Source organism: Bidens hawaiensis, unplaced genomic scaffold, assembly GCF_021521415.1.
Source record: "Bidens hawaiensis isolate Kalapana, Puna unplaced genomic scaffold, B.hawaiensis_p1.1 tig00003760_1, whole genome shotgun sequence".
NCBI classification, from domain to species: Eukaryota; Viridiplantae; Streptophyta; class Magnoliopsida; order Asterales; family Asteraceae; genus Bidens; species Bidens hawaiensis.
Genome location: NW_027491216.1, coordinates 388906 through 416635, shown reverse-complemented (window position 1 = coordinate 416635; position 27730 = coordinate 388906). Strand labels below are relative to the sequence as shown.

The following is a 27730-nucleotide window of genomic DNA, read 5'->3' as shown; positions in this document are numbered from 1 at the left end:
GCAGCAAGTCATCATCTATCCATCCACACTTGTAAAGCAGAATCGGTTTACATTTGACTTCATCACACATCTTCCTGAATAACCCGATCATTCATAATCTTCACTTATGGTTTCCCTCTCTTGATAGTGTTTCTCCTAAAATTAACTCTTTTAAGCTCTTCTACATTCCAATCATTTGAATGCACAAGCGTTTTAGGCATATGATGCAGAGGTCCAACTTTAATTACTTGGAAATGAATAATTTGATTCTTCAATATGATAAAAAGACTCGTTAGTATTCTTCATTAAGACCAACCCGTCCAAGAATTGTCCCATTCAACAAAAGCAATCCGCCGAATACTCATAGCCAACACAGTCAGGAATTGAATTTTTTAGAAAGTAGTAGTCGGACAGATAATTGTAGCCGACATAGTCAGGTCTTGATCTCAAACGACCTAATCATCAATCGAAGAAATTTGCATTAGTTTAGTCTTATACTCAGTCAAACGTGGCTTTATCAGAACGTATTACACCAAATTTGCAGTAAAACCGAGTTTTAAATTTTTCAATATACCCTTGCACTCGTCTTCCATGTGGTAAACGAGTAAAACCTCATTCTCCTACCAAGGTGTCTTTATACGGTTGATAATGTCCTCATACGCTTATTATGTCTCTCATACGTCTACCAAGAAACATATAGGATCACATACGCTTGATCATGATGAAACTAGGCGTATGACTTGAAAAGCCCAAACGAATGACCCATATTTCAAGAGAATGATCAGTTATAGAAGATAACAAGTGAATAGGAGGTGGTTGAGGAGAATGATGAGTGGTTAGAGCCAACAACAACCCAATGGAAGCTGATCTTCAAGCGAATGAGCCATCTGCAAGTTCTGTTCAAGTTGTATCTTCACCAAACCAATTCCCATTATCAAATTGAACCATAATTCACCAATCCTATATCCTGATATCAAATAGTATTACTAATTATCAACTAATTACGCACGTTGAAGCTTGAATTAGTCCAAAACAATAGCGTACATGAAGAACACGAACAAACACGTCTCGGATCTGATTATGCAGCAAAGTTGGCCGTTTTGTAAATTGAGAAACCATTAGATTCCCAGCATGTTCCAATTGCAATTACATGATACAACCAATTGATTTAACGAGATGGAATAGAACGATTCTAGGCAAATGATTACTTGTTTATTGATAACCGAATCATTACAAATGCTTCATAGATGCATACATACACAATCGGTTAAGCTCGATCCGCCTAGATGTGCACCTCTAGGCGGCTTATCATTCTAGAGCGAATACATCATGGTACCGGAATGAAACTAATCAGAATGTGCCAGAACTCTACCAAGATCATTCCCTAGAAGCCTATTTATCGGCATACACTTACATCACAAGCGTATGGGGGCCATTTTAAGCCAATGCCCTCCCATATGTTGACATACCAGTGTATGGGGAAATATCTAGGTGCAAGGGTGTCAATCTAAGCATATGGCCACATCATAAATATACACTTAAGCGTATAACCATGCTTACAATACCTTTAGCCTGTTTGAACGGCTATGGACAACAAATATTGCACTAAAAAATTACAAAAAATAAAAATAAAAAATAATAATTTCTTAGTAAGGATTAAAAATATTAAATTCTTAACATTAAAAAAACTCAACCTAAAATAAACAACAAAATGCACTAGTTGATAATGAAAAATCGTATTTTTTTAATTGCATTTGAAACTACTCCCAATATCTGAGTGAGACTTTATACTATTTTGACGCGTCAAGTCTCACTCACCCAAGAATACCATCAATGAGTAAACCCACCACTGTGGGGAAAAAACCTTTACTCAGGATTCACACCTAAGACCTCAAAGATCCCAAACCTTAACCATCACCATCGTGTCATTGAATAAGAAGACCAATTGTGATAATGAACATTTAAGTTTGTTAGTATGCCGAAGTGAGAACCATGAAAATTTGAGGAGTCAATCGTATTTCTTCCTTGGTTTCTAATAATAATTGGGACGTCGACTTCATGTTAATGTATATATCTAGTTGGCTGTTTATATAGATATCCATATCATTTTTTTCTTTTTGTTATTTTACTTTTCTTTTTAACTAATATAAATCAAACAAACAAGCATATATAATAAAATCCCATCCATCGCAGTGTTATGGTAGGATTACGGAAAACCCCAACTAGAGAGGTTGCAGTTTATGAAACCGCCGACTCCGAAGACTTAAAAATACAAATCATTTAATATATAAGGCTCTACTACAAAAATGGTGAAGGAGGTTTATTTTAGATAATCATTGTTTGTGGGTTAAGATAATCAAAGCCATTTATGGGTTGAAACGAATCCAAATTGTCAAGAAAGTGATGAGATGGGGTCAAGTGTGTCGCCGACTATGTATAATTGCCTCTTTCGATTATTCAAAGAAAGACTGAAAATGGTAAAGATACTAGATTTTGGTTGGACTGTTGGGTGTTGGAACTACTCTGGCATTCAAATATCCTCATCTTTATGTGTAAGAGATGAATAAACAATGTTTAGTTAATCAAAGGGTACACGCTTTTACTTGAAATTGGAGAAGGGGGATTAGGGAGTAAGAGAAAGTGAACTTTCTGATTTGATAGTCGAGTTGAGGCAGGTAAGTTTAATGGATACACCATATAAATGGGTTTGGAACTTAGGGAATATGACACGATTCGTGGTTAAATGAGTAAATAAGGTTTTTGATGACTATATTCTTCTTATGTAGGCCCAGAAGATAATATGGTTTAAATTTATTCATAGAAAAGTAAATATTTGCAATTGGAAGGTGTTGCGTATTAGACTTCCTACTAGGTCAATTTGGTGATAGTATGATAGATAATCTAAACTCTTTAGGTCTGGTTTGTAGAGATCATGGGGCATCTATGGATCATGTCTTCGATACGTGTTCGGTGGTTAAAAAGATTTGGGGTCTCATTGCAGCTTGGCTTGGTCTTCCATTATCTTCATCTACAGAACTGGTTGAGATTCTGACTTAATGGAATACGCTGAGAGTTCAATCTTATAAGTAAGATTTGATTGGGTTGGTTATTTGTGTCAACTAGTTGGTTATTTGGAGATTCGAAAACGACCAGTTTTTTTAGAAGAATCGTCTTAATAAAGAAACACTATTTGACCAAATTATACATATTTTGTATTTGTGGTATAGAAGTAGGAACTGAAAAAGCTATAACTATATGATCGAGTAGCTTTAAAACCGTATTTTATATATGTAACGTTCTTTTTTGTGTTGTACCTTAAAAAGTAAATTTGTTATAACTTCGTAAGTATTGTTTCCTTTTTATTTAGCATGGCCTATAGTAAATCGTGTGACACGGAATGATTTTTCAGGCTATGTGTTGTTGATGGTTAAACATGCGCTATTGCGCCACCTAGGCATGGAGGGCGCCTCAAACACCGTGACGAGGACTTTCTGGAATGCGCCATGGTGCTTAGGCGCTGTCCCATTAACAAAGCCATCCACCCCTTTTATTTTTAGATGTGCAAGTGGGCCTCTTCTTCCTTCTCCTAGCCATTGTCAAACCACATATTTTCTTAAAAAAATAATTAATTAATTTAAAACATTATATAAAGCACCACAATTTATACTCCATGGCACACGTTTTTTAAACTCTTCTATTTTATAGACAACACTAAGCATTCTTTTATTTTTTACAAAAATTCCACAATGCAACCAAGCCAACACCCTGTTTATAACACATGGGATCAGATGAACCCTTTCTAGAGAAGCATGTCACTGGTAGATCCAAATAACCCTTGTTAATTCAACCAAAACATGCAAGATATGGTCTATCTGACGATATTACCGACCAAGTTAGTATTCCCGTCACAACCATTACCCGAGTCCCAACCATTACCTGTAACATTTCGGATCTTTTGTAATCATATTCGTATTTGTTTATCATTTTGGGAACGTGATTCAGATCTTTATCATTAATAAAGTCATGCAATTATAAGTATTTTCATTTTATATTGTGTTATTTAAACTTGCTATTTCTTGCTTAAAACTTCAAAAGAATTAAGAAAAGACGCTTTATGAATCACAGGGACCAAATATGCCAAGTTTGAAACCTCCTACTCACTTGACCATGCCGCTCCACGTGGCCAAGGAAGGCAGAGTTGGTTGCATGGCGCGGTCAGCCCCCTGCATCAGCTTATTTAGTTTTTTATCGATTGATTCGCTTAAATACGTAAACGTTGCCATTTTTGAATCAAATCTCCTGAATTATGCTTCAAGATACCTCTATTACTGATAAAATTAGTTTACATTCCTTGCTCCATCAATATAAACCATTTTGGTTGATTTATTTGCTTTTATTTCTTCATTAAAGCTTATTCGGTTACCTAAAACGAGTCGATTGACCAAGGAAACGTTTTAGTAATAAAATATATTGAATTATTTGACCTAAAACTTCGGCTTCCTCTGCATTACTTCTGCCCCCATCGAATTCCCATCCTCCATTATTGTTTTAATTGATTTTCTTCTTCAAGAACAAGCTACTGGTTTGACTTTTACGCATTCTTGATCTTTGACCTAGTGTTCTCATCGTTCTAGGTGTTTTTCGGGTTAGTCGTCTTCTGTAAAGTTATTCCTTATTGCTCAATAGTTAATAATCCTCAATTTCTAAGATTTAAGGGAATTGACGGGTCAATTGGACTCTGACCCGTTTAAGGGCATATTAGTCGACCACGTTGACCAATGGATTTCTATCACTTCTGGTCGGAACCGATTTTTTGTCCAGAAGACTTTTATTTTTTTCTCGAGATTTTGAGTGTACTGACCAAAACCAAGCTTCCGACTTGCTGTTCAGAATCTGGTCAGTACCAGCTCGCTTGTTTCTTAAAAATCTCATACCCGGAGTTCTAGAGATCCGTTTTGATTGGTTCCATCGGCTAGTTTCTCGGTTTTAATTATTGTTTAATGTCTCTTAGTTTCAGATTTGTTCGTAATATATCAGTCAGTGCGTTAAAGGACGGTTCACTCCTATAATATAATTTTATTCTTATTGTCTTTCAACATCGCCTAAGTAATAAGGTGAGAGATCATTCCCTCATATTTTACTATTTTCAAATGTTTAGGGACATATGCGTATTATCTCGTATTTTATATATTATATATACACAACTAACAAACTTAACTATTGTGTGTTGATCAGTTGAATGCTAATTGCTTAATTGTCTTATTGTTTACTTTATCGCATTCGAAGAGGTCCCTTATAATTGCATTTATAGTATGATCATACGACTGTTAACTGATGCAACTATTTACTCATGGTTTGGTTGATTTATACTCACATTATGTTGTTTGCTTATTTATTTATATATTATTAACATATCATGAAAAACTGGTGATTATCTCACTTAACCGCGTGTTGACAAACTTTTCTTTATTTTTTACGCATATGCAAGTTATCAGTTGGTTTGAAGCTAAAGTGAAGAACACATAAAGAGACCTTATATATTAAAATAAAGGATATTTTCATTTTATTTTGTTTTGGGATTATTTGTATAATTTGGATTATTATTGTCATGTTTGGAACTTGTTGTCACAGCCCCCGACCCCTATACCCCGGGAGGGGAGCCATGAACGTTGAGTGGTGGTATCGATGTTTATTAAAATAATTTGCATCGGAGTATTTCATCAGAACCGTAGTTAGGAAAATTAATCAGAGTTATAAAATCACCATAATTCTTATTTCATAAACTGGGATAAAAACCCATTTTTATACAAACATAAGTTTTATAGGGATAAACCCTAATTTTCAAAACACGTTTCTTTATTCTGGTGACACGCCACTTATTTAAGCTGGAAGCCCGCAGGCATCATTCCTTTGTCTCTAACAAGTCACCTGAAACATGTTTAAAAATATTTGATCAGCAGGAAATACTGGTGAGTACATTCATTTATAAATGACACATTTTATAGTTACAGCATTAAGATGTTTTTACATCTGCCTACTTACAAATTAGCGAAAGGTACTTGTCACTCGACCGTATCTGTGACTGTGGTCATATTACTTATTGGCTAACACTTGTCCAATAAGTAACGTGTAATAGCCCAGTAGGCAAGCCTTGTATACAAAAACCCCACAATACCGGTAGTAACCATCCCGTAAGTCTACAGAGACTTAATCACTGTAATGTATTTAAAATCGTTTGAAAATATTTGGACTATCTGTCATGAGTTTAATGGATTTACAAAAGCATCATGACAGCATTGGAAAATCAGTTGTCTCACGCAAATGTGAGTTGTGCAAAAACTCGAATGTCTCACCTTGCAAGTTTATATTTAACAAGCCTTCTGATGTTAAGCACCTAGATTAAGCACAATGTAGTATATTTATATTAGTATAAACCCAAAATTATAACGATAATCACGAGACATGAAACTTTACACGATGGCACAATCTCATACCTTATCAAGATAGAGCTTTTGGATTCGTGATATAAGTTCCTTTCGATCGGAGAGGTACCGTTATAACTACTCGGGTATAATACCATCTTTAAGAAGAGAGAAAATAGGAAATTTTTGAACGAGTTGTGAAGTCCAGATTTCTGCCCTATTTATACTTGAAATTGAGCATCTTCGCGTATCGCGAAATTGCGGTAGGGTTGTCGAGTCAGCCCTAGCTATGCCACGTGGCTCGACACGTCGCGAAGGTGCAAAACTACTAAGACGGCCCTTAAGCGGCTCGTGGCGATGCGAGCGTGCGAAGTGCAAAGTGCACCATCAAAGCGCCACATTGCGCCCATCGCACTTCGCCCGAGCCCATGCCCGTGCGCGTGCGCGTCGGGTGCTTCGCACCCTCTGCTAGGACTACTGGGTGTGATTTGGCACATACGAATATTATCATGTGAACTCTCTTCCTTAGAAAGAGCTTACATGTTTTGTAATCTAGCGATGTGGGACAAGAGTTAGAAATCCTATTTATACCATGGTGGAAGCCTTCTATTTTCTTCCCTCCACCAATGTGGGATGGAATTTTTCTTTATATTTTTCATTCTTCCTTTTACTTCTTCTCTTTTCTTTCTCATTTCTTCATTTCTTTCTTTGATTATTTTATTATTTATTATGGTTTGTTATACTTGTGCACTTATCTGAAAGTTTGAAATAAATAAATTAATTAGTTATTGTCATATTTTATATTGTATGATAGTACCTTGTGAGCTAAGAACCAACGGTTCGCACCCTGACATTTCCGCCATAAGTTGGGGTGTGACAAATTGGTATCAGAGCTGAAGGTTTTAAGATAAGTCGTTAGAAATGTCATAGTAATATGCTTAGGACCTTATACGTGCTTACTTGATTGCCTTATGTGCTTATTATTATGTTTTTATAGCTTATCTAAATTATTTATTTTTTTTATTTTATATTGTGCACACACGAATTCCGAGGCTATGCCTCAGTAGAACTGGAAGGGGGAGAGAACTGTGAGTCGAGCCTTGATAAAACGGTTCCAAGAACCAAAGGTAAGACGTTATTCCTTACCTGGAGGATAACCTGACCAAAGTACTCGATCTTATAGGTCAAAGCGGAACAAATGTCATACGATCGGAACTTTAAGTGGTCAATGTGACCGGTTAAACGGTTACATTTCTTTTTATAAAAACCGAATTCACGGTGGTTCGTGGCTAAATTTGGGAAAATTTCCAACATTTTATTATTATTATTATTATTATTATTATTATTTTAAAATGTTTAATTGGGTGAAAAATCCATGTCAACCCATGGGCACTCCAACTATCCATTTCTCAACCTGTTTTTTATTTGATATTTGGTTGGAACGTATCGCCCGTGGTGTTAGTTGGGTCAGTTAAAATGCCATATAACGCTCATGGGCTGACCAAGTCAATTTTTTTGTAACTCGTTATTTTAATTGGGCCATTAAAATGCCATGGAACGTTCATGGGAAGCCCAATTCACAAAATTTAAGTTGCGTTATTTAATTGGGTCATTTAAATTGCCATGGAACACTCATGGGAGAGGCCAATTCACAAATTTGTGTTGTGTTATTTGGTTGGGCCACTTAAATTTCCATGGAAAGCTCACGGGAGGCCAACTCATTCGATATGTTTCGTTACTTAATTTGGGTTCTCGGGCTACCATGGAAAGCCCAACCCAATAAAATTTCATTTTGAATTTTACTTTTAAAAAATAACATTGTCTATTTATTTAAATATCTCAAAATTATTCACATTGTTTTAAATTTCGACTCATCCTCAAGTTAGGATAAGTCACTAGCACGATTTTAATTGAATTCATTTCCCCTATTATCTGATATTAACTCATTTACACAACTTACCAATCATCTTATAAGAAATTTCATCTTTGGTTCTCGCAGAATGTCTTCCCTAAGAATCTACCATCATACTCAACGTCATTCATCTGGTTTTCATGATCGTCATCTGGCTGCTAGAATCACCAAGGAATTTGCTGTTGCTATACCTACCATTGTAACATAGATCCAGAGTCTCAACTCGAATGTTTCTACTACTTTGGCTGCCCCGAACAATTCCACTTCAAGAACTTCACTAGTGCTAAACCACCCCCGTATCTTGGAGAAGAGAATGCCACTAAACTTCTCCGGTAGTTCGAGAGAATGGAGAACATATTCATCCATTGCGAATGTCTGGAAGAGAAATGAACTAAGTTCGCCTCAAGCGTCTTTGACGAACGGGCTCTCACTTGGTGGAACACTTTCAAAGCCCTCCAAGGAACCGAGATTGCTATGACTATGCCTTGGGATGAACTCAAAGAGGCTATTAAGAAGGAATTTTGCCCCAAACATGAACTGCAAAGCTTTGAGACTGAGTTTTGGGAACTCAATCAGATTGGTGGTGATAACTCTACCTACTTCAATCGTTTCAAGGAGCTTAGCCTGCTAGTACCCCCACCTTGTGGCACATGTGTCTTGTGGTATTCGAAAGTATATCCATGGTTTGCCAGCGATTTTCCGTGATGCTATGGTTAGTCGAGATCCTCTCTCCATCGATGAAGCTATTGCTCTTGCTGCTTCACCATCCGATGACCATGTCAGGGATGGAACCTTGTTCCGAAATGATCCCAAACCTACCTCGGACAAAACCAAAGCCGAGTCCTCAACCGATGCTAAAGCTAAACCCAAACCTGCTCAAAACAACAACTCTCACTGCTACCACAAGAACAACAACAACCACAAACGTAAGTCCAATCACCAAAATGCCCCGAACAAGTGACCTCACACCGGACCTCACCCGTTATGCTCCTTATGTAACCGTCATCACCCAGCTCAATCCCCTTGCCGTCTTTACACCCAATGCAATTGTTGCGGTCACATTGCTAACACTTGTTGTGCGCCACCTGGTGTGTAAGCTGTCCCACAACGGTCTGCACCGCCTGCTCCTAAACCCGCCACTATCCCTTATACTCTACCTGGTGCACCTTCCACCCGTGCTTGCTATAATTGTAGATACCCTAATCATCTCCGCAGCATGTGTCCTCAGCTTACCCATGCCCATCAAGCCTAAGTTATGCCTACAACCTACTATGCCACCCATGCTCACCAAGCTCAAGTTATACCTGCACCTTACTACACTAGCCATGCTTATCAAGTCCAAACCTATCAACCCCAAATCCCTCAAAGTTTTACACCTCAAGCCTATGTTTCTCAATTTCGTCAGCTCATGGCTCCTCCACATGCAATAGTTCAAGCCCCTGCTATCCAAGCTCCTCCAACCAATCAAGCTGCTCAAGCATCCCAAAGTTATGGTCGAGCTCTTATGATGAATGTGAATCAAGCTCAGAATCCAACGATGTGGTGAATGGTACGTTCCTTATTAATGATCATTTTGCTTCAGTGTTGTTTGATACTGGTGCCGATAAGAGTTTTATTTCTTTGAATTTTGTGTATATTATTGATAAGCCTCAAGAGATGTTATCTAAGCCTTTTTCCGTAGAAGTAGCGAATGGGAACTCTATTATTATTGATTCGATTATTCAGGATTGTATTTTAACTTTTAATAAGGCCAAGTTCCGTATTGATCTTATTCCTATGCAAATGGGTAGTTTCGACGTTATTGTTGGAATGGATTGGCTCACTCTAAATCATGTCAAGGTTGTATGTTTCAAGAAATTTCTTCATATACCTCTCAAAGATGATCGTATCCTTAAAGTTTTCGGTAATGTGCCTACATCTAAGCTTAATCTCATGTTCTGTTTTAAAGCTGAATGTTACCTACATAAGAAGTGTGTTGCTTTCTTAGTGCTTGTGGTGGAAAAGGATCGTGATAAGAAGAAGATTCTAGATATCCCGGTTGTGCGTGATTTTCCCGACGTCTATCCTGAAGATGTTTCCGGACTCCCTCCTATTCGTTAAGTCGATTTCCGTATTGAACTTGTACCTAGAGCGAATCACGTTGCTAAAGCACCCTATCGTCTTGCACCGTCTGAAATGCAAAAACTCTCGAATCAATTGCAAGAACTCTCGGACAAGGGTTTTATTCGCCCAAGTTCTTCCCTTTGGGGCGCACCTGTTTTATCTGTGAAGAAGAAAGATGGCTCATTCCGCATGTGTAGTGATTATCGCGAGAACAACAAACTCACCGTTAAGAGCCGTTATCCGCTTCCTCGCATCGATGATATTTTCGATCAACTTCAAGGAGCCGCATGCTTCTCGAGATAGATCTCCGTTCGGGTTATCATAAACTTCGCGTTAACGAAGATGACATCTCCAAGACCGCATTCCGTACTCGATATGGGCATTACGAATTTCGTGTTATGCCTTTGGGCTAACCAATGCACCCGCAATTTTCATGGACCTTATGAACTTGTTTGTGTAAACCCTACTTGGATTAATTCGTAATTGTTTTAATCGATGATATTTTGATCTACTCAAAAACCAAAAACGATCACAAAGAGCATCTACATGCTATTCTTGACCTCCTACGGAAGGAACAATTACATGCAAAGTTTTCGAAGTATGAGTTTTGGCTTAAAGAAGTTCAGTTCTTAGGTCATATTGTCAATGACAAATGTATCCAGGTATCCATGTCGATCCCACAAAGATTGAAGCCATCAAGAATTGGAAAACACCAACATCTCCCACCGAAGTTCGTTCATTTCTTGGTCTGGCGGGATATTACCGTCGTTTCATTCAGAATTTTTCGAAGTTTGCATTGCCCCTTCACCGTTTTAACCCACAAAGGTAAACCTAATGTGTGGGGGTCAAAGTAAGAAGAAGCTTTTCAAACCTTTAAGGACATGCTTTGCAATACTCCTATTCTTGCTCTTCCCTAAGGTAATGAAGATTTCATCATTTTCTGTGATGCTTCTAATCAAGGTCTCAGTTGTGTTCTCATGCAATGAGGCAAAGTTATTGCATACGCTTCAAGACAACTCAAGGTACACGAAAGGAAGTATATGACGCATGATCTCGAACTTGCTGCTGTTGTATTTGCCTTGAAAATTTGGAGGCGCTATCTCTATAGTACCAAATGCGTAGTGTTTACCGACCATAAGAGTCTCCAATATATCTTTGATAAAAAAGAACTCAATACGAGACAACATCGATGGGCCGAGTTGCTTAGCGATTATGATTGCGAGATTCGCTACCATCCTGGTAAAGAGAATGTCGTGGCCGACGCTCTCAGTCGTAAGAGCTAAGTCAAATCCATCCTTCTTACTTGTATTCTTATCCAAAGTGATCTTAAAAAGCGTATTCTTGACGCCCGACACAAATCCGTCTCTAAAAGCAACATGTATGATGAGATGTCGTGTGGTGCAGAAACTCAGTTGGAATCTAAGCCCAATGGTTTGCTCTATTTTCTTAATCGCTTGTGGATTCCCGATCGTGATAATCTTCGCACATTCATTATGGACGAAGCTCATAAGTCACGGTATTCTATTCATCCTGGTGCTGATAAGTTGTACGCTGATCTTCGTTCCATTTATTGGTGGCCCTTTTCAGAATGAAGAAAGACATTGCTCTCTGTCTCGAAATGTCTCACGTGTTCTAAAATAAAATCTGAGCATCATCAACCTTTTGGTTTACTCGAAAAACCTCCCGTTCCCGTATGGAGGTGGGAAGATATTGCTATGGATTTTATTACTAAGCTTCCTTTGACCTGAAAGCTACATGACAGTATTTGGGTGATCATTGATCGTTTGACAAAATCTGCTCATTTCATACCCATCAAGGATACATATTCGGTGGAATTGGGGCGAATTTATGTTGAAAAGATTGTTTGTCATCATGGAACTCCTTTAACCATTATCTCCAATAGAGATGGTTGTTTTACTTCTTGTTTTTGGAAGTCACTTCAGTCAGCTTTGGGAACTTATTTGGATCTTAGCACTGCCTATCATCCGCAATCCGAAGGTCAGTCTGAGCATACGATTCAAACTCTAGAAGACATGCTTCGCTCATGTGTTCTCGATTTTGGGGGCAATTAGGATACTCATTTACCGCTCATAGAGTTCTCGTATAATAAAAACTTTTATTCTAGTATTGGAATGGCACCTTTCCAAGCCCTCTATGGTCTCAAGTGTCGTTCTCCGATTTGTTGGAACGAAGTCGGGGAATCTTAAATTACTGGTCCTGAATTAGTTCAAGAAACGACCGATCGTATTGCTCAAATCCGTCAAAATCTTATCGCCACTCATAGTCGTCAAAAGAGTTATATGGATAAAAGAAGAAAACCCCTGGAATTCAATGTTGGTGATCGAGTTCTTCTTAAAGTATCTCCATGGAAAGGAGTGGTTAGATTTCGAAAGAAAGGAAAGTTATCTCCTTGTTTCGTTGGTCCTTTTGAAATCCTCGATAGAATTGGTCCTGTTGCTTATAAACTTAAACTTCCTCTTGAACTCTCAAAAGTTCACCCGGTGTTTCACGTGTCGAATCTGAAGAAGTGTCTTGCCGAGTTTGATCTTCAAACACCTCTCGATGAAGTTCGTATCGATGAGACCTTGAATTTTGTTGAAAGACCTGTTGAGATTATGGACCACAAGGACAAAGTCACCAAACAAAGCCGCATATCGTTAGTTAATTGAAACAAGGCGCAGAGTTTACTTGGGATCGTAAAGATCAAATGAAAGCAAAGTATCCTCATCTGTTTGCTACAGTTAATTCTCTAATTTCGGGACGAAATTCCTAAAAGTAGGGGATATTGTAACATTTTGGATCTTTTGTAATCATATTCGTATTTGTTTTATTGATTTAGAAATGTGATTCGGATCTTTATCATTAATAAAGTCATGCATTTATAAGTATTCATTGATGTATTTTTATTGTATATCCTTTGCGCTATTTAAACTTATAATTTCTTACTTAAAACTTCAAAAAATTAAGAAAAGACACTTAATGAAGCACAGGGACCAAATATGCCAAGTTTGAAACCTCCTATCCCCTTGACCATGCCACACCGCGTGGCAAAGGAAGGCAGGGTTAGTCGCGTGGTGCGGCCAGCCCCCTGTATCAACGTATTTCGTTTTTTATCAATTGATTCGCTTAAATACGTAAACCTTACCATTTTTGAATCAAATATCGTGAATTATGCTTTAAGATACCTCTATTACTGATAAAATAAGTTTATATTCCATGCTCCATCAATATAAACCGTTGTGGTTGATTTATTTGCTTTTATTTCTTCATTAAAGCTTATTCGGTTACCTAAAACGAGTCGATTGACCAAGGAAACGTTTTAGTACTAAAATATATTGAGTTATTTGACCTAAAACTTCGTCTTCCTCTGCATTACTTCTGCCTCCATCGAGTTCCCATCCTTCATTGGTGTTTTAATTGATTTTCTTCTTCAAGAACAAGCTACTAGTTTGACTTTTACGCATTCTCGACCTTTGACCTAGTGTTTCTCATCGTTCTAGGTGTTTTCCGGGTTACTTATCTTCTATAAAGTTATTCCTTATTGATCAATAGTCAATAACCCTCAATCAATTTCTGAGATTTAAGGGAATTGATGGGTCAATTGGACTCTGACCCGTTTAAGGGCATATTGGTCAACAATGTTGACCAATCGATTTCTATCACTTATGGTCGGAACCGATTTTTGGTCCAGAAGACTTTTATTTTTGAATTGAGATTTTGAATGTACTGACCAAAACACAACTTCCATCTAGCTGTTTGGGTTCTGATCAGTACCAGCTCGCTTATTTATTAAAAATCTCATAACCAGAGTTCTAGGCATTCGTATGGATTGATTCCAGTGGCCATGTTCTCGGTTTTAATTATAGTTTATGTTCTCTAAGTTTCAGATCCGTTTGTAATATCTCAGTCATCACATTGAAGGACGGTTCACTCGTTTAAAATTATTTTATTCTTATTATCTTGCAAACTCGCCTAAGTAATAAGATGAGAGATCATTCCCCTCATATTTTACTATTTTCAAATATTTTGGGGACATATGCGTATTCTCTCGTATTTTATATATTATATATACATAACTAGCAAACTTAAATATTGTGTGTTGATCAGTTGAATGCTAATTGCCTAATTGTTTATTTTATCGCATTCGGAGAGATCCATCATAATCAGATTTATAGTATGATCATACGACTGTCATAGTATCCAACGCTCGATTTGCTATGCAATGGTCAGCTGACTCAACTATTTCTCATGGTTTGATTGATTTATACTCACATTATTTTGTTTGCTCATTTATTTATATATTATTAACGTATCGTGAAAAACTGGTGATTATCTCACTCAACCTTGTGTGGACAAACCTATGTTTATTTATTACGCGTATGCAGGTTATCAGTTGGTATGAAGGTAAGGTGAAGAAAACCTAGAGAGACCTTAGATATTAAACTAAAGGATATTTACATTTTATTTTGTTTTGGGATTATCTGTTGAATTTGGATTGTTATTCATGTTTGGAACTTGTGCACTTATTTGAAAGTTTGAATAAATAAATTAATTAGTTATTGTCGTATTTTATTTTGTATGATAGTATCTTGTGAGTTGTGAACCAATGGTTCGCATCCTGACATTTTCGCCATAGGTTGGGATGTGACATTACCCACTTAAGTACCCAAGTCGCAACCGTCATCCACTCAAGTACCTTAGTACCAACCATTACCCACGCAAACGAAATTGACTACCTCCAAATGAAAGCTCACAAAAAAGCAAGCGACACGCTGAAGAACCTCGTGCTGAGAAGAAGATGTGGACACCCGTGGAGGAGATTGAATTGGCAAAAAAAGTTGGGCTTGACTCGTCGGTAAATTCCATCAACGGTAACCTTTTTTTTTACATTAAGAATTTATTCTTTTTGCATTAGTCATACTTTGATTTATTTTTGATAGGTGATGGAAGAAGTGGAAATTATGTTGGCAGAATACCCAGACTAAGTTTTTCCGAGCAATGGGTCAGAAATAAAAATCACAAGTTTCAAGTAAAAGTACAAGTACAATTGATTTTGAAGTGAAGTCCCACTTTGAAAGCCGGGACCTTAAACTTGAAGAAATTTTCTCGATTAAAAAAACATCACAAGCGGAAAGAAAATAATGCACAACAAGAGACAATCACTACTATCGGATCGAAAAAAGAAGTGTGCAAGAAAGGAAGCTTCTGATTTCCTAACGAAAGACTTCTCGCATCTAACGACGTATGACAGGCTTAGAATGAAAGAAGAACAAGAAGCAATTCTTGGCAAATTTCGTTGTAATGAATTTAATCTGTAGGATTGTTTTTCTATTTGATCTTTGGTTTATACTTTTTATTTATCTTTTTTTAATTTAATTTGTAGTTCTTTTTTAATTTGAGCTTTGACATTTCTTTTTATATAATTCTAGTTTAAATAATTTTATATTTTTATTTGTTGTATCTAATTTTAAAAAATAAATAAACATAAAAACAATGATTGATTATGTGGCATTGACACATTACAGAAGAACTAGCAAAAGCTAGTTATCCCATAACACAAGAAACATAAAATTGTTTCATTTTCTACGTATTTTTGACGTGAGAGGATAATAGCTAACAAAAACTAATTATCTCACGACGCGTAGTCTTATCAAAATCTAAAAGAAGAGACATGTGCTATAATTTAGTTTTGACCGGTAAGCAAATTTAGAGCATTAGTTTGATGAAGATAAAATAAACAAAATATAAATAACTAGTGTATGTGTTAATTGCCAATTGATAATGATGACCATCATTATATATCTAAAGAATTTATTCTTTTCCACCAACAAGGGTGGACGAGAATTCTCCAAGATATCGATAGGTTTTCATATAAAGACAACATCAACATGCATGTATGCATGTATAATTGTACTATGCTCCGTACAGAATAATATTAGTAGGTCACATTCGTCCAAATAATAAATATTGTATTCATACCCTTATAATCAATTGAAACAAAAATAGTATACATGGTGAGTTTAAATTAATACAAGTATAATAGTTGGGAACAAAATAAATAACCAGGCTTTGAACATGGCACTCCTTATGAAGTGAAATAGATACAATTAATATCAAGGTTGCAAAAGTCGTTAGGCGGACCTTAGACGGCCGACTGGAGAGTTGGGTGTACTCGGAGTACTCGGGGAGTACTCGGAGAGTACTCGGACATGATAAATATAAAGAAAATTCATTTTTTTGGATATTATATATATGTCAAACATCATAAGTTTACTAATATTTATAACAAAATAATTGAATATCAATATAAATTTCAAAAATACATTTTGAAATAATAAATTATTCTAAATATTGTTAATCATTAATTAAAAAAGTGATATTTTCTCTTTAATATTTATAGAAATACGAATAATGTTTTATTTTTTTTTAAAGTCAAAATCGGCTCAATTTCACTGACTAGATGCGATTTTCACTAAAGTTGAACACATTTGATCGATTCTTAGTAACTAGGCGGGCTTAAAGAAACTCGCTTCGGCGACATACCTTGTAACGAGTACTCGGAGAGTACTCGGCATTGTAAACCTACTTTTACAACATTGATTAATCTAGGCTTTGAACATGGCACTCCTTATGAAGTGAAATAGATACAATTAATATTGTTTAAAGGAATATTGGTTTTAAATAATTCCAATTATATCCTGCTAATAAATAGCAGTTTCAACTTAACTTTTGGCTGGTGGCAATCCAAACTAAAGGTGCATTGTTTGTAACGGTTCATGACTAACTCCGTTAGTTGCAGTTTACCGGAAAAACGTTTTTGGCCGGAACACTCACATTTTTACGGTGAAAACTCAACATTTTCATCCCAAACATCTTTGTAATCTTAATCGGATATTTAGGGATCTTTCTCGGTAAAAACCCGAGTTCGGAACCCTAAAACTACCGTCAAAATCGGTTGGCGGTGCGCAAGTGGTGGTGATTGGTTGGTGGTAAGTCAATTGGTGGTGGTGTTCGGGTTGAGTTTTCCGACAATAAGTGTAAGTTTTTCAGCCAAAAATGTTTTTTCGACGACCTGCAACTAACGGAATTAGTCCTCCGTTAGTCTCGGACTGTTATACATGATGCACCTTTAGTTTGGATTGCCACCAGCCAAGAGTAAAGTTGGAAATGTTATATTTCAATAAGACGTAGTTGGGATTATTTAAAACAAATATTCCTTGTTTAAATTTTTAGTTGCGTGTCCTACAAACGAACAAGATTTCGCAAGGAATAACAAATTAGTGTAAACTTCATTCTTCCTTAAGGTTTCTCAATATTCGATGTCATGTTGTATCAAGATCCTTCGGCCTGAGTAAAAAAAAGGCTATTTAAGAAATTTTTAGCGTTCAGTTTGGAGTATATGAAGAGCAAGAAACGACATGATTTTTAATGGAGTTAACAATAATGCAAATAAAGTAGTGGTGGAAGTAAGGGTTTTTAACTTTCCTATGAGTGGCGTCAAGATCAAAGAAAATCGAGGTCGATCGGGATAAATGGTGCAAGTTTGATGAAATAGAACCATAATCTTTATGTCTCATTGTACCTTGTTTTTGTTTTTTGCTAGTAGTCTTGTGAATATAATATCGCTATTCAAAATATTTTTTTTGTTAAAACTATACCATGCATATAGGTGGATCATATGAATCGGGTCCGTCACTAGTTTGGTTCGTATGAGTTGATCACATGAATAAGATCCATCCCTAGTTTTGATTTGCCTTAGTTGAACTGTCACTTGGCTTTTAATAGTGACGGTTACATAAGTAATCATGTTTAGTGATTGGGGCGTTTTTATGTAAAAAGAATTTACTTAAGCCTTGTTTTATAGATTCGACAAATTGTATTTTTAATAATCTAAAGTATGTCTTATTGGTCGGTAATTATCTATTCTTATGGTCTGACCAATGTCACTTTCGTTGCTAAAGACAATCCCAATAGTATAATCATTATAGTTTTACACTTGATTTATGCTCGATTTTACTTGTATGTTTATTTATTTTGTTCATAACCATCTTTGTCAAAGAAATCGAGTGAAAATTATGTATAAAATCTATGATAATTATAGTTTTTGGATTGCTTTTTGACAACGAAGGTAAAAGTTAGGAATGTTAATAGTTAAATAGTAATTATGGATTATTACCGGTTGATTGGTTTTGGTTAATTTTGTTATGGTAGCGACATTGAATACAAAAAATAAATCTGTAAACGTCAAAAACCAAGTTCATTCTGGTTCATTACGGTACCGACATTAAGTCGGCATTAAATCCAAAAAGTCAAAAACCAAGTTCGTTTTGGCTCATTACGGCCCAAAATTGACATTAAATCGACAATAAATCTATAAAAGTAAATCTGTAAACGCCCAAAATAGTAATGGAAAGTATCGGTACTCGTATAACCTATGGTACGGAAAATAATTTCGTAACGGTATCGACACTCGTATAGTTATGATAAAGATAACATATTTAAAAAAATAAACAAAAAATTATGATAGAAAATAGAAGTTCATTACGTATCATCAATCATAAAACAGCATCGACACTTCTATATCTTATGGAAAAAAATTTAACATATTTAAAACAACCGGAAACAGAAAAAAATATAAATACGTTTTGTAGTTGAGTCACAGTTGGCGTGACTCGTTCTAATTAACGCCACCACATGTACAATTGATTTCTTACCGTTCCACCGACATTGTCTTTCAAATCTAGTATTCGTATCAGTAATAGTAATCTTGAATATATATAAACGAAACCTTTAAAAGCTCTCTGGTTGTTCTTTGCATCTTCTCAAGCCACCAGACTGCTTTATTTGTAAGTGGACTCTTCTCATGCTTTAACCCGTTTACTGGTATGGGTCTCACCAAACCCATATACCCTTAAACAGGTTATAACATCTCATAAAATTAAAAATTATCATCAAATATTTAATATTATATCCTATAAAATATGGATATACGAAAAATTAATATATGTTTTTTTTAAAAGATATCTACCTATATTCTAATAAAGTAAAATAATTGTGGGCACTTGTTATCTTTTGGTTAATTCTTATAATCCCCCCCCCCCCCCAAAAAAAAACTACTATCTTAATTGACCCAAATATATGTAATATATCAATAATTATTCACTTTCTTTTTATACTCTTATAATCAACAACAAACCATGTTTGTCAAAGATTGAAAAGAATATAATTTCAAATGTTAATGTTAACATATTGTACTACTAGATTTTATCCCCCGCATTACGGGGGTTGTTTTACATTATTCGTTTTCATTATTTATATATGTATATTTGGATTTTAATTTTATTTATTGTAAGAAAGTTAATAATTAATATACTTGATTTTTGATGATAAAATGGTTTCACAAATAAATGATATGTTATAATCCGGTTTAAAAGCTATTTGGATTTGGTGATACCCATTACTCATTTATTTTCTTTATTATAAAATTGTTTCTTAATTACAAATAATATCTTTTTTTTAAATAAAATAGGATATTAATTTTTAATATATTCTTATTTTATAGGATTTTCATATCAAATATTTGATGAGATTAATTTTTAATATAATGAGATGTTATAACCCGTCTAAGAGCTATATGGGTTTGGTGAGACCTTTACCTGTGAATTCGAGTCGAATGCGTGAGAAGCCTTCATTTACAAATAAAAAAATCTGATGGCTTGAGAAAATGGTTGTTTTACCTTTTTCGTTTGTTAATATTTACTTTTTGAATTTTAATTTTTTTTATTATAAAAAAGTTAATAATATACTTGGGGTTTGATGATGAAAGGGTTTCATAAAAAAATGTTATGTTATAACCCGTTTAAAAGCTATCTGGATTTGGTGATCCATGACCCGCTTATGTTTTTTACTATAAAATTATTTATTAATTATAAATAATATATTTTTCTTTTTAAATTGGATATTAAATTTTAGTATATCCCTATTTTATAGGATTTTCCTATCAAATAATTGGTAAGATTAAATTATAATTTAATGAGATGTTATAACTCGTTTAACAGTTATCTGGTTTTGGTAAGACCCATACCCATGAATTTGGGTTAAATCAATGAGATGCCTCCATTTAAAAATCATGCAATCTGGTAGCTTCCATAAAAGGGGGAAGCGACCACATCGCGACACGTAGGATTTTATGGTTTTCATTTATATATATTATAGAAGACTGTAAAGAAAAATAAAACTCGAATATTCTTTTATTTTACAAAGTAATATTTTTAATTATTAAATTATAAATATATACTTAAAAGTCGATCCATTTTTCTTTAAATCAATCAATTTATCTATTATTATTATTATTATTGTTGTAGATTATCATATATATTAATAAATTACAAATATAAGCTTTAAATCTATTCATTTATTTTTTGGTTAATTTAGTAATATATATGTTAAAATGTATGAATAGTATATACCAATCAGTTTTAGACATAACAAAGTTTATTATATTTAATTTCTTAGTTTTTTTTATCGATGATTGTTTTGGGTTTTTTGTGGAACTTAAATTTGATTTTTATAGGTCAAAAGTTGGTAAATAGATTATTTGGTACAACTTAACTACATTTAGTTCAAAATTTGTTACGGGTCAAAAATGAGAAATCTGAGTATTTTAAAAAGTTTGAGAATGCAAATAGATTTATCATCAAATTTGTTAGGGGTTCAACGTGTTAGCTTGAAAATGTTTAACGGATGAAAGTTAGAATTTTTAACATGATTCTGGTTTCAAAATTATTTTCAAGGGCATTTTTGAAAATAATCAAAAGGTTCGGGATTTGGCAAATTGACTATTTCCCCTCGACTATTAAAATTTAAGAAAAGAGATTGCAGACAATTTCGATATGTCACCCCAGACCTATCAATGCTTCTAACTTTTATCGAATTTGTAATATTTGCGTAAATATTAATTTTTCCTTTAATGGTGATCTGAACGTTGAATGGGAAGCATATGATGCAAAACTACGCTCAAATGAAGCAAAATATTCCCAAAATCTGAACGTTGAATGGGAAGCATATGATGCAAAACTACGCTCAAATGAAGCAAAATATTCCCAAAATCGAATTGGTTAACATGTTATTTTTTATATTGTCATTATGACAAAGTCGAGAAGTTCCCAGAAACTTATTAAAATTTTTTTCATGGTTTAGCTTAGAATACATAGTTCTTGAAGAACACCCGTCGTTATAATTTAATGTTCTCTTTCCTTCAATGAGTGGTAAATTGATAAATATATCAATAAAGGTAATACTTATTCTGTATTTAGGCTGAGTGGCTATAACTACTATTGTTTAAAAAGTCTTATTTCCAAAATTGATTAATAACCAAAATTCTTTCAATTATATATATATGATACTGAGAATGAAATTTTCAATAGAAAGAGCGTTCTCGGATACGTTTCTGCACGTGCATTTTTTTTTATTAAGTTCATTTAAAAAAATCATTTTGTGATATAAATAAAAATTAATTTATGTACACATAGTATAGATACAAGTATAGATGTAATATATTTTTTCATATATGTTATGCAATTATTTGCTTTACTTGTAGTTTTATAATTTTGATCATCCCGTGTGTAACAAGGGCTAAAAAAATAGGCAGATCATGGGTCTCAGCAAACCTAGATAACTTTTAAACCGGGTTATAACATCTCATTTATTTGTGAAGCCCTTTCATCATCAACCCCTAAGTATATTATTAACTTACTTACAATAAATAAAATTAAAAACCATAAAAGTATATAAATATTAGAAACGAATAATATAAAACAACATTCGTAATACGGGGAGATAAAAGCTATTTAGAGAATATATAATATAGATTTTTTTGTTGATTTAATTTAGCTCATTAATTTCACTTAACCTTGCATAAAGCGTGTTACTAGTATTTTAAATTCTTGTGACCATAACACTTTATCTACTTAAAAAAATATATAATTATACTTTAGGGTCTCAAAGGTTGGATATATATAGAAGGTGAAGATGGTTGACATATGTGAAACACACACGTTAGTGTTGAGGATCAGTCTCTGAGTACACTAATCTCTTGGACTCCTTGTGTTTCCGCCTAGATTCCACGGCCAAAATGAAGGTATGTGTTCACTGTTTAGCATTAATGTAATATAATTTCATTTAATAAGATTGTCTTATTACGTGCTTGCTAGATTTGTTTTGAATGGCAATGCTAGTGTCGAACCCTTGACCTCTTACTCTTTATTCTAATGACTTTGTCATTGGACTCGATCCCCACCTCTACGTGCTTATTAGATGAATAAAGTTGTAATAATCACAATTGTTTTTCTGGTTCATTAGCATGCGAGTAATGGCTAAAAATTAGGATCTCTAGGGTTTTAGACTCAAAACATGACTCAAACAGTTTTTCCACAATGGTAAGTTTCATCATTGATGGTGTTCTTAAATGAGGCAAAATTGCAGCGTCAAAATTACCATGAACTGATGACTTACCGTATTAAGAAGACTCATTCGGATTTCGGGGTTGATCCAAACATTGTTACAAAAAGTAGTTTTAATAATCACCTTTAGTTAAATGGTTAATTAGTTTATTAGTTGTTAAGTAGTTATTGACACTACTTTAGTATGTAAATTATACATGACAAAACCGTAGGGACTAGGGTCCGGTCATGCATAGTTCGTGCTCAAACGGAATTCATGTTTAAAGAAAACCAAACATGTTTTAATTAATGATCAAATATTTAATTAAACAAATTGATTAGTGGTGTAATAGAAACTTTGATTGAAAGTAATTGAATGCAAAAAAATCTGAATCTTTAATAACTATAATTTTTAGAAGAGTTTTATTACAATGAACCCTTCTTGTTTAATAGTCTTCTTCATGTGACTATTAATCTTGTCTACAAAGAGTAAAATTAATCTTGTCTACAAAGAGTAAAAAAATCAGTAACACTGCATTCTTAAGTTTTTTATTTAAAAGTTTGGGAAAAGAAAGATTAAATTTTTTTTCATTTTTCATTCTTGAGTTTTTTTTTCTTTAAAGAAAAGAAAGAGAATAGAAAGAAAAGTTGGGTTTGTTTTCTTTCAAAACTTTCCAGCTAAATAAAGTCTGATTGTAAAGGAAAGTTTATTCCCATTACAATATTACTAATGTACCCTATCTCAATTCTTTTTTTATTTGGCTATGAAGACACAATTATAAAGTTACATTTTTTTCAATCTTTTCCTTCCGAAATGCAATTAACACTTTCTTTTCTTTTCTTTTATTTTAACTTGAAATTGTCTTTCAAGTTTATAATTTCTTTTCCTTTCATCCCTTGTCCAATCTTATAATTTTTTTCCTTGCATTTTAAACCCGAGAATGTAGTGTAAAAGTTTTTAAATACCTCTTGATTAATAATCATACGGAGATCTTGACAAGAACACGGGCAATTTTAAGCAAACACAATAAATATCTAGTTCAATCAATACAACCGAGCTATCATCACTTCGGTGGATGGTCTGGTCAAGAGTTTTTTTTTAATCTTTATGTAAGGGTTTTTACTTACTGATATCGTGAGTTTAAATCACACTTATATGTTATATTCCGGAGTTTACGTCTAGATAAAACATCATTAAATAGATTAGGTCTCGGAATATCAACCCTCTCGGGTGATTCTCGGGTTTGACCGTGTTATTCATTAAAAGAAAATTAATACAATTGAAAATAGAAATTTGTTGGGTAGCCAGTAATTAATAAGACAGTAAATATCATATACTTATACGTTATCTTCACTTTATTATTATTGAAAAAACAATAGAAAAACATGAACAGGAATACAGTCAAAACACACAAGTCGGCGACTAAAGTCAAATTCTACTTTTTCTGTTCTCTATTTTCTTTTCTATTTTAACTTTATTGTAAACGTTATTTTGACACGTGATATCACACGGCCCCCACAAACCGAGTTTATATAAACCCATCCGTTCTTCATATTATTTCACATCTTCTCAAATCATCATATTTCTTCTATCTCCTCTGCTTTCAATTATCAAACAACTGATAATTTAGAGGAGTTCACAGTTCATAAATATTAAAGTCAAATTCTGCATTTGGCTTATTAAATTCATCTTGAATTTAATAATATCTATCTTTGGAATTGGATCATCAAACTTCAATTTTGCATAGATTATCAAGTTTGAGTATATTTAACTTTATACTTATACAAACTTAATTCTTTGAACGAACCTATACGGTTTTTGATTTGGAATTTGTTTCGAAAAAGATGGGTGAAAACGCGGCTGGAAAGCACCAACAAGGATTCGAGCTCGCTGCTGGAGACTTCGCCCCTCAGGCGCCCTCGAAATGCTTTGACGACGACGGTCGGCTTAAGCGAACCGGTAAATAGTTTGTATTCATACTCTTATCACTCTTATGATAACACAGGAAAACCATTTCCACGAACTTTTAACATTTTGAAATGTTTTTTTCCTGGAATATAGGGACGGTTTGGACTGCAAGTGCACATATCATAACTGCGGTCATCGGGTCGGGCGTGTTATCATTGGCATGGGCCACGGCTCAGCTCGGCTGGATCGCGGGACCCACAGTTCTGTTTCTGTTCTCGTTCGTGACTTACTACACGTCTTGCCTTCTCGCGGCCTGCTACCGCTGTGGCGACTCGGTTACCGGAAAACGAAACTATACTTATATGGAAGCTGTTCAAAACAATCTTGGTACTTTTTTTCTTTAAATTCAATCATAATTATTCAAAATTTTAAAATCTATTTCTTTTCAAGAGTACGGAATTTAGAGTATATTTTGATGGTAAATTATAAGGAAGTCCGCTAGCTCAAATAGCAGAATTCAACTAACTTTTGATAAGGTTGCAAGTCCGCTTACTAAAGTAGCGGACTTGTAGACGAAAGGAATCAGGCTTTAACTCTGAAGTGCCTTGGAAAACAAATTAATATACGAGAAACACTATTCTTTCTTCGTCCTTGCTACTTCAATAAGTAGACTTGCCACCTCAAATAAAGTATATTATACTTTAGTTAAGGTTCTTGCTCGAGGTAGCAGACTACCTAGATGTGCTAACAAATCTATTACCCACTTATGAACACTTTAATTTTCTCTAACTCAGCTACTCCCACGAAAAATTCCAAAAAAAAAAAAAAATACGAGTCAAATCGAAGCCTAATTTCATAAAATTTATAATTTTCAGGTGGGATTCAAGTAAAACTATGTGGCATGATCCAGTACTTCAATCTCGTCGGAGTGGCAATCGGCTACACCATTGCGGCTTCTATCAGCATGATGTTAGTACTCACCTCTATAATCTAAACATTTTTTTTATCAAATTTATAAAACTGAGACTAATGAATGATTTGTTGGTTGATGATAACAGAGCAGTGAAAAAGGCGGATTGTTACCACGAAAAAGGTCACGATAATCCATGCCGTGTATCGGGGACACCATACATGGTGATGTTCGGTGTCGCTGAAATCTTGTTCTCTCAAATTCCAGATTTTGATCAGATTTCATGGCTGTCGATGCTGGCTGCCGTCATGTCCTTCACTTATTCCACCATCGGTCTAGCCCTTGGGGTTTTTAAAGTTGCTGGTAAGTCTAAACGGTTAAAAGTTTAGAAGATTTTAGGTGGAAAAATTTGCCGTTACAAAAAATAATAAGAAAGTTTGAACGGTTGAATTTTTAAGTCAAACCAGTAGTTAAATAACTTCAAAATTGTACAAAAAGTATGTCGGATTATTGGGTGGTTGTGAATTATTTAACATAGAAAGTTGAAATTAAAAGGAAAAACAAAGATTATGTGTATACTTTTTTAGTATATTCGTGTTGTAATTCAAATTTAATTTGACTTATAATAGTCAAAAAGGTAACAAATAAATAAATTGTTTATGGAAATTAACTTTTGATTTTCTTGCCTAATTACCAGAAAATAAAAAGATTAAGGGAAGTTTAACTGGTATTAGCATTGGAACTAAAACTAGCAGCGGAACAGTCACTGAAACTCAAAAGATATGGAGGAGCTTTCAAGCGCTTGGAGCCATTGCTTTTGCTTATTCTTATTCTCTCATCCTCATTGAAATTCAGGTAATAATAATTATAATCATATTATATATTTTGCGTAATTATTTTATAAATAATAAAAATAGTTTGTGTAATAATATTCAGGATACAATCAAATCGCCACCGGCCGAGTACAAAACCATGAAGAAGGCAACGTTCATAAGCGTAGTGACGACAACGGTCTTTTACATGTTTTGTGGATGCTTTGGGTACGCCGCCTTCGGTGACATGGCACCCGGAAACCTCCTAACCGGTTTCGGTTTCTACAACCCTTTTTGGCTATTGGACATCGCCAACGCGGCCATCGTTATCCACCTTGTCGGGGCCTACCAAGTGTACTGCCAACCCTTATTCGCCTTTGTGGAAAACACCGCCGCAAGTTATCTCCCCGAAAGCAAGTTTATTAACCACAACATCGAGATCCCTATCCCGATCGGTGGATACAAACCCTACAAACTCAACTTGTTCCGATTGGTTTGGAGAACTCTCTTTGTGTGCTTCACCACAATTGTTGCATTGTTGATGCCATTCTTTAATGATGTTGTTGGGATTCTCGGGGCGTTAGGGTTTTGGCCGTTGACGGTTTATTTCCCGGTTGAGATGTACATTGTTCAAAAGAAAATACCCAAGTGGAGTACGCGATGGGTTTCGTTGCAAATATTGAGTGTCGCTTGTTTAATCATTACGATTTGTGCTCTAGCGGGATCGTTTGCAGGCGTGGCATCGGATTTGAAGGTCTACCATCCATTCAAGTCAACGTATTGAATATTGATTTAAACTACTTGTTGGAATGAAAGATTTTTAGGAAACTCACGAAAATTTCAATACCTGTTGATCATGTATGTTCAAGATAATAACAATCCTAAAGAGAGGGGTTGTCATTCTACCTTTGTACTTCTGTTCTTTTTTGTTTGTATATATGTATTTTATGTAATGGAATCAAGTTAATCACAAAGATGTTTCCTTATTTATATTCTCTAGCATCAAGCTTTCAAGATCAGCTATACCATTCTAAGTTAACATTAAATTTTTGAAGTTGCAGTTGGTTGTCATAACAAAACCGGACTGCTTGAAAAATACAAAGTTATACAATATAATATAATATAATATAATATAGTTTTGGCGGTTTCACGTGACACTAGCTTGTCCTCAAATCGTCAAAGGATCAGTCCACCCATTGTGACTTACATATAACTCCTGTGAAAGCTAAGCTAAACCAGGTTT

The 27730-nt window shown here is 34.6% G+C and overlaps 1 protein-coding gene across 1 annotated transcript; it reads left to right on the top strand.

Moving 5' to 3' along the window:
* Nucleotides 1-22492: 22492 nt before the first annotated feature.
* On the top strand, nt 22493-27477 carry LOC143624336 (amino acid permease 3-like). Its single transcript, XM_077095031.1, has 7 exons — nt 22493-22555; nt 24702-24816; nt 24919-25152; nt 25641-25734; nt 25824-26038; nt 26373-26530; nt 26612-27477. The coding sequence occupies exons 1-7, from the start codon at nt 22550-22552 to the stop codon at nt 27269-27271; spliced, it is 1482 nt and encodes a 493-aa protein (XP_076951146.1). The 5' UTR covers nt 22493-22549; the 3' UTR covers nt 27272-27477.
* Nucleotides 27478-27730: the final 253 nt, after the last annotated feature.

Excerpts from the sequence above, each read along its gene's own strand:
- LOC143624336 (XM_077095031.1), top strand. Across the intron at positions 26,039-26,372 it reads TGGGGTTTTTAAAGTTGCTG|AAAATAAAAAGATTAAGGGA; the intron begins GTAAGTCTAAAC and ends CCTAATTACCAG. Across the intron at positions 26,531-26,611 it reads TCATCCTCATTGAAATTCAG|GATACAATCAAATCGCCACC; the intron begins GTAATAATAATT and ends AATAATATTCAG.